General features: G+C 49.4%; 1 protein-coding gene across 1 annotated transcript; it reads right to left on the bottom strand.

Moving 5' to 3' along the window:
• Positions 1 to 5,416: 5,416 nt before the first annotated feature.
• On the bottom strand, positions 5,417 to 7,786 carry cldn5a (claudin 5a). Its single transcript, XM_029247466.1, has one exon. It carries the CDS (start codon positions 6,981 to 6,983, stop codon positions 6,336 to 6,338), a length of 648 nt encoding a protein of 215 aa, XP_029103299.1. The 5' UTR covers positions 6,984 to 7,786; the 3' UTR covers positions 5,417 to 6,335.
• Between the last annotated feature and the right edge of the window lie 194 nt (positions 7,787 to 7,980).

The raw sequence follows: 7,980 nt of genomic DNA, 5'->3' as shown, positions 1-7,980 counted from the left end.
TTAGAGATTTTTTCATTACTTAATGTCTCATTTAACATTAAAAAACATTTAAAAAAATAATAATTTGCCCCTTTTACTCAGGATCATTTTCTGACCTTTTTTAAAAAAAAAAAATAAAATAAATAAATAAAACCTGTCAAGTAACAGTGCTTGTATTTCTCACTGTGCGCCTCTGCAGATAGTGCTTAATGTGGAACCTTACTGTAATTCATGAAATGACTGTGTGTTTTGTTGAGGGAGCCCAGTTGCCCCACCGAAGGAAATCCTGCCTGGAAAGCCATTAAAGCAGGGCTAAGAGTGTTGCCTCTCCTTCCCCCGCGGCTTCCGGAAACATCCCTTGAATTTTCCGGAAAGGTCCATCTCCGAGCTTCAAGTCCTTTGTGCACGTAGCAGAGTGATTCGCTCCTTGGAGAAGTGCTGAGCGCTCTGCACCTGCCAGCAGCTCGACACGTTAAGTCCAGGCAGGACAGGAAGACGTTTACTGTTTTTTACAGAGACGCTGTGAGAGTTCGACTTTTTAAAAAAAAACAAAAAAAAAAATAAGAATAACGAACTAAAAACATTTATATTCTTTAAGTTCCACACCACCATTATTGGAAGTCATTCAATAGTCTTGTGCTTGTCTACACAAAGTTCTGGGTATTATTATTATGTTAGAGTGTTGTGTTACAGCTGCTATCTTGCACCAAGGTACTTACCCTGCCCTACCCCAGTAAAAAAAAAAAAAAAAAAAAGACCCAGCTGTCTTTTTTTCAGCTAAATACTTGTAAGTGGCTTAACACTGCAAATTGCTTCAGCATCAGCTAAACAAATAAACATAGTAAAATATCAATAGCTGCTGAGTGCCTCTGTTTCTCGCCAGATGAGAGCGCACACATCAGCTGCACCGTGTGTCACAAGCTCTGTTATCATTTCCATATTTTCCCCACACATTTAGATGTGTGTAAACTGTGCTTGGGGTTGGGGGGTGCGGGGGTGCAGCGGCGCAGCGGGTTTGACCAGGGCCTCCTCTGCGGTCAGTCCGAGGTTCGAGTCCTGCTTGGGGTGTGTCCCCTCCCCCTTCAGCCCTGCGCCCTGTGTTGCTGTTTTAGGCTCTGGTTCGCTGCGATCCCACCTGGGGCAAGTGGTTACATACATTGTGTGTGTGTGTGTGTGTGTGTGTGTGTGTGTGTGTGTGTGTGTGTGTGTAAAAACTCTGCTCGTATTTGTGTGCTTTTTTTCAGTGTGTACCGCTGCAGCTTTTGACCAGAGATTAAGGTGAAAGTGCACCCTGCTGTCACCCTGAAATCCGTCTTAGTCTGAACACTTGGGGTTGTGTGCCCCCCTCGCCCCTTCAGTCCCCGGGGGTGGGGGTGATGGACAAAAGCAAAAAGCCCACAGCGCTGTAACAAAGGAGTGTCCTCGGCTGTGCGACACGCTCAATCCAGCGTCGATTCTCCTTTAGTACCAAGCCCGCCTCCCTCAGATGCAGTGGGAAGCTGGCAAAGGTTTGAGAGGAGTCAACCATCAAAAGTTATAAATGGCTCTTCGTGAGGGACGTTAGAGAAGCATCAAGCTGTGTGTGACAAAGGTCTTCAGACTGCTTCATGGCCACCGTGTGTTGTTTTCACCGCCGTGCGGCCGTCATTGTGAGCTAAAAATACTGGAAGCCTTGAAATAGCAGCACATAGAGAATTTCCTCCAGAACGCAATTAGTGTCAGAACAATACCTGCTTTTTACATCGGGACACTAAGCGGCGTGATCGGGGTCCGTGTGTGTCTTGTTTTTCTCCGACTGCAGATTCCTACGTGTTTTAGCAACCGTAGCGGAAGACAGCCAAACGAGCATCTGTCCTCCTCCCCTCAAATTCACCTGCGCTGCTGCGGACAGAAAGAGAACGCGGCAGGGAGCTGAACAAAGGACGTCACACGCTCCTCTTCTGGGCTCGGTTCACTTTGCTGCCAACTAGAGGCTGGGCTAAGAAACGCGCTGCAATTTCCCTCCAGAAACAGACGGCGCTTTTAGAAAACAGGTAAATGAAGGAAATGCTATTAACTACAGATAAATAAGTGACCAATAAAATGTTTGTCCCTTCGGAAATGTGCAGCTCTAAAGGTCCTGAATGGGTGTGACCTCTTCCAAAACTGTCCTGGTTGTTCAGCTATATGGAGATTGAGGGATGCGAAGTTTGTTAATACGAAATTAGAGAGAACCTTCGGGCCAAACCCCAGACTCGCCCACTAAGCCCCACACCCCGTGCAAACTGGCACATCCTATAAATGCTGCCACTTCCGCTTCCTCCCTAACGCTCTTGCTCTGTGCTGCTTTCCCTACCCCCGTTTCCTCGTAGTCTCAAGCAGCCCCAGTTGGCCCCAGTTTGAGCGCCGCCACCCCACCCGCGTTCGAACCTCCCGTGGCTGACCCACAGCTCCATTCTCTTTTCCAGGTCCCAAGCCCAGGTTCATTCTTCACGTTTCTTCACACATTTACTGCTGCGCACTTACAGCGACCAGCTCTTGGACTCGTCCAATTCTTTATTCTCCCAGTCCCCTGCAACGATGGCTTTTGTTTTTCACCTCTGTTGCCAAACACCATTGCTTTGTCTTTTACTCCAGCTGCCTCCCCTTCATTGTCTCTTAGCTTTTATTACTCATTCTCACAGTATGCATGCCATCTCTTTTTGCGTTCCATGTCTCAAAGCCGAGCATTTTAGTAGCAGAGTTTCCCCGATGGGTCCGTTCTCCCTCCATGCCAGGCCATGCCCAATTTCCTCCCTTTCCCTCCCTTTTTCCAGCTCTGGAGTCCACCTGTCCTCCCTCGCAGTTTGCCTCTCTCCATCTCTTATCGGACGTCCTAGCACCATACCTCTGTTACCCCGTCCTTTCCCGGCCTTCACAATTGCAGTGCCCACTTTGGATAATGATGGTAGGGACTCCAGGACTTAAACTTATTTCTGAGTTACAGGTTCAGATCTCACCTGCTGCTGTAGAAGCCTTGAGCAAGGTACTGTGGCATGCAGCGCCGTGGGTTTGTATGGGGAGAAGAAGGACGCAAAGGCAGCGTTCGTTTAGAACATTTTATTCGAACACCGGCACACAGGGAAGTGACGTTCTCGGTCCGAGGACCCCGTTTCCTGCAGGACCTGCATCTCTAGCCAACCTTCCCACCTTGCTTAGTGGCCCCAGGCTTTCTCCTCTTTCTCTTTCCGGCAGACGCAAACACCCCTTTATGTTCCCCATACGTCACCGAATGCTAACCAGTTAACAATTAACACATTTCCCACTCAGAACAGTAACGCAGGTCGTTACAGTACTTACCTAAAATGTTCCAGTAAAATTACTCAGCTGTATAAATAGGTAAATAGATGCAGGTAGATTAACATTGTAAGTCACTTAAAACGTTTTCTAAAAGTTCTGTCTGTTTAGGTAGAGACAGGGAACTCTGTTTCTGTGCCCAGCCGGTAAAATGGCCCACAGGGGTGTGTGTCCACCTTCCCTCAACCCCCTTCCACTTGGTTTACAGCTCGTTTCTACTGTTTCTGGTTGCTCCTGATCAGTAATAATATGACTAACACTGAAAAATGTTTGGAACACAAAGACAGTAAATATGACTTTGTAAAAATTTTTTCACACATTTTAAATTAGGTTTAATTTTATTTAAAGTTGATGCTGCAGTCTTTACAATATTTTTGTTTGCCATGGCTTTAATCAGTGTTGTTACATAAACTACTCAAACTGAGGGACGTGTATGTTAAGCTTTTTTAATGGTATAGAACAGGTAAAAGTGGTCTGTAGCTGATGTACATCGTTCTTTACATGGTGAATCAGTGAACAGCACAGATTTTTTTTTTTTTTTTTTTTTTTACCTTTTATCTAAAACTTTCACAGAGCCTCGTCTGTAAATAAATCTCTGGAGTTATCTTTTAATAGCGTAGACAGTGCAGGGAAGCGAAAGGGGCTAAAATATGAGCACCGCACTCCCTACGGGCTGAATTGGTCATAATACGAGTTTGCGGGAATGATGATGGACTGTTTCATGTTCCGCAGTTTTACAGTAATTTAAATGTTGTGTGGAGTTAATAAAAATGACGTTAAGAGCAGTTCTTATCTCTTGTAGCTTTCCCTGAGGTTTTCACCGAACTTGGGATTTAGGGACGATTCGAGTTACGAGCTCGTAGGTTGACGCGCGCCCCCGGTATCCGGGCAACGGCGCGCCCGTGAGCGGTTGCCATGGTGAGGACTCTTCACAAGCGCCGTCTCGTCGCTTTTATTCGGGAGGCTCATTGAAGGCGCGAGCTGCGACAGCCAACCGCCCCCCCCGCCGAAAACCACCACCACCACCAACACCCCCTCTCCGACGCGCGCGCTCCCGGAGCCTCAGGGTGAGCGGAGTTGAACTAACCGCCGGACAATGCGTTCGTGAAAGGGCTCGTCCCCGTGTCCCGGGAAACAAAGCAGGTGCCAAAGTTGGAATGCCAATTAGGCGGGAAGGTCAAGGGGGGCCGCTCATCAGTGCGCAGGGGCCGACGGGAAATGCGTTCTTCTGAACCCGCGCGCGTGTATCTGTGCGCATCTATTCCAGCGTCCGCCACTTGGACTCTTAAGTGTGGGGTGTGGGGGTGAGGGGGGTGAGCTTTTCTGTTTGTTTCTTTGTTTCATTTCGCTCTTCCCGATCGTCTCACAAACTAAGGCCTCGTTCCCCCGAGATGCGCGTCACCAGGAGCGCGCGCTCGCCTTTGAGGGGAAGGTGTCTGGTGGGCTCTGGTGGGCTCTGGTGGGCTGCCGTCCCAAAGAGAGTAAAGCAGAGTGTAAACAGTGCGGAGTTGAGTCCGGAGCCGCAGGGAACATATGACCGCTTAAGCCTAAGGCGCTTATTTACTGGGACTTTCAGTAAAGCTTTAAAAATAAAATCCCTCTCAAAGCTGCGGGGTCACGGAGCGCAGCGATTCCATGAATTCAGTTGCGCGCAGTTCGGAAAAGTTCTCCATAATTGTCGCTACCCAGCGTTGTAACTTTACCGTAGTGTGGTTAAAAAGTCCAGCTGCTGATTTGCGTCGGTGGCGAAGGGCCGAAAAGTGCGCTATAGCCGCTATTCCTGCACTTAGGTTTAAGGGCCCTTAAGTTCAGCGGCAGCGACGGAGCAGAGCTTCTGGAAAGTTCTTTGTGTGAAAGGGACACGGCTCTGTCCCCTAATGGCTCCTGTCACTCCCTTTTTACGCTTTTACCCTGATTCCCAGTGGGAAAATACCGGCCTGCCTGGGAAAGCGGTACAAAACGTCGGGGAGGCGCAGTGGACGCACTACACAAAATGTCATGTTTTTGTTCACTTTGTCACAATGTGTAAATTCATAGGTGACTGTCGTTTCTTTTTTACTTTCAACGACTCATGAAAAGCAGCTAGCTGTCACGTGTCCAATTTTTACACAAAGCAAAACCGCTATTTGGACTTTGGCGTTTATTCTGTAAATAACAACAAACTTCTCAGAACAACGAACGAGCAGTCGCAGCCACGTCAGGAATAACAACTTTATTGCTAGAGTTTCGTAAGAAAACAATAAAATACAGCAGACATGATGATGACGGACACGCGGACGGAGAACATTTTGATGATTGTTACACAACCGCAACAGTTTCCTTCGTTCTGCACTTTTAGTTTTTCTCACTGGCGGAAAAACTCGCTCCAAACGGAGCACGAGGGAAAACGACAAAATTTCAATATTCCCAACTTCTGCCCAAATACCTGAGGTCGCGCGGGATCGCGCACGGGCCACTTTGTCATTCCCCGGTTCACCGTCATTCGCTTTGAAGTGGAAATTCTTACAAACTCTGGAGGAGCAGCTCGCGGGAACGAAACGAAGCGCAGCGGAGCAGGAGCGCGAGAAGCTCGCGTGGCTCGCAGTTTACCAGAGTATGGAGCGCGGGACACTCTACACTTTTATACATGGCATGGGAGAGAAGTGAAGAAAGGTACAAATTAGGGTAAGGGCGTTCGCGCGCCCACGGGGAAACGGGTAAAAGTTCCGCTGCACGCGCCGAGCGCCCGCCGAAGTGCAGAAAACCAGAAAGTTTAGAGACGGACTCTTTACTTTTTCGTTTTTTTTTTTCTTTCCCCTCCCCAATTTCTCGGCATTTTTTTTCTTCTTTATAATTTTCTAGAAAGTAACGCCGCGACTCGGTCAATTCGTAAATTTGTTTCTTCCACAAATAAACGTAATTTGTTTCCCCAGTCCTTAGAAAAAGAAATAGAGTAAACAAAAAAACGGGACATCATTTCGTTCCAATTCGAGTTCGTTCGGAAAAGCCTGGTGATGTTTTCAGGTGCGCGAAGGGGCTCCGAGCGGGAGCGCGCGGCGCGCTCACACGTAGTTCCTCTTGTCGTAGTCCCCGTTCTGCGAGGCTCTCTTGGTCGGCGCGTACTTGACCGAGTAGGACGCGCTGCCCGCCGTCGGGCACGAGCAGCAGAGCAGCGCGCCGCCGAGGAAGAGCAGCGCCGCGGCCGCCCAGCCGATGTAGAGCGACGCGCCGATCTCGCGCTTCTGCGCCGTGGGCACGTGCGGGTTGTAGAAGTCCGAGATGATGTTGTTGGCCATCCAGCACAGCGGCACGAGCACGAAGAGGCCGCTCACGATGTAGATGACGCCGCCCGCGTTCACCACGCGCGCCTTCACGGCGTCCGCGCGGATGCAGTTTGTGCACTGCGCGCCCGCCACCGTCACCAGGAGCCCGAGCACGCCGAGCAGCGCCGCGATGACGGTGAGCGCGCGCGCCGTCTGCAGGTCGTGGCTGAGCGCGAGCATCGAGTCGTGGATCTTGCACTGCATCTGGCCCGTGCTCTGCACCACGCACGACATCCAGAGGCCGTCCCAGATGGTCTGCGCCACCACGATGTTGCTCTCGATGAAGGCCGTCACCTTCCACATGGGCAGCCCGCACGCGACCATCACGAGCAGCGAGCCCAGGATGCAGAGCACCAGTCCGAGGAGCTCGAGACCCGCGGACAGCATGATCGTTCCTCGCTCTGTCTGTCTGTCTGTGTTCTCGCGCGGGCGCCTTTTTCGTGGACCGATCGATCGATTGATCGATTGACTGACTGACTGGCTGGCTGGCTGCTCGGTGTCCGACTCGTCTTGGACCGGCGCTCCGAGACCGCAAAGTTCTCTCGGTTCTAATTGGCCGTTTCAGGGCGCATCGCTTCTTCTTGATCCGTGCGACAGTCCGGCGCGGCCGCGCGTCGCTCCCCTGCACGTTGCGCGCTTGAGTGTGTGTTGAATTAAACCGCAAAGTCTATTTAGCGTGGTGGGGGGAGCGGCATCCCGCAAGTGTTAAAGCGAGCGGAAAAACTTCTGACCAATCACATCGAGCGCTCCGCCGTCTCAGCCTATGAAATTCCTTTTCGAAAGAGAACCTGGGCAACAGTTACTTAGCGCTAAACGCGCGCGGAGTGGTGCTGTTGGGGGGCTGGGGGGGGGGGGCAGCAAGCGTGTGATAGATAACGCTGTGTGTGTTTGTAGGTCTCCCGTTTTCTGCGCTCATGAGACACTTCAATAAGGCCACGCACTGCAACATAGGTATCTCTCCAAATACAGTACATAGTGAATGTTTAACCACAGTGTTACCAAACTGGCCAGGTCATTGCTGAAGAGGTCAGCAGCTTTAGTTTACAACCGCAATCTTGAGTAATTACATTTAGTAATTTCGTTACAATCGTCAGTAAAATTTCATTTTAAATTGAAGCACTGCTGCAGTGGAGTAGAATTTCCCCCTGGGATTAACAGAAATTCATCCATCCATTCATGTGTAAAAAGTAGTAGTTACCCATCATATTTTGTAACCTTTTTTCCCAAGGATATTATAATATATGCAGTGTTCCAAAACCATACTGAATATTAGGTAGGAATATTAATATATAAAACTCTACAAAACACTACATATTCTTACTAAAATTTTGTTCCTCTGCTAGCATTTCCTCTTTTCTGGGTTTAAGCTTTCATGTTATTTTTT

The sequence above is a fragment of the Scleropages formosus genome, chromosome 21 (genome assembly GCF_900964775.1).
Source record: "Scleropages formosus chromosome 21, fSclFor1.1, whole genome shotgun sequence".
NCBI classification, from domain to species: domain Eukaryota; kingdom Metazoa; phylum Chordata; class Actinopteri; order Osteoglossiformes; family Osteoglossidae; genus Scleropages; species Scleropages formosus.
The sequence above is the reverse complement of the archived record's forward strand: the minus strand, read 5'-3'. Positions and strand labels throughout refer to the sequence as shown.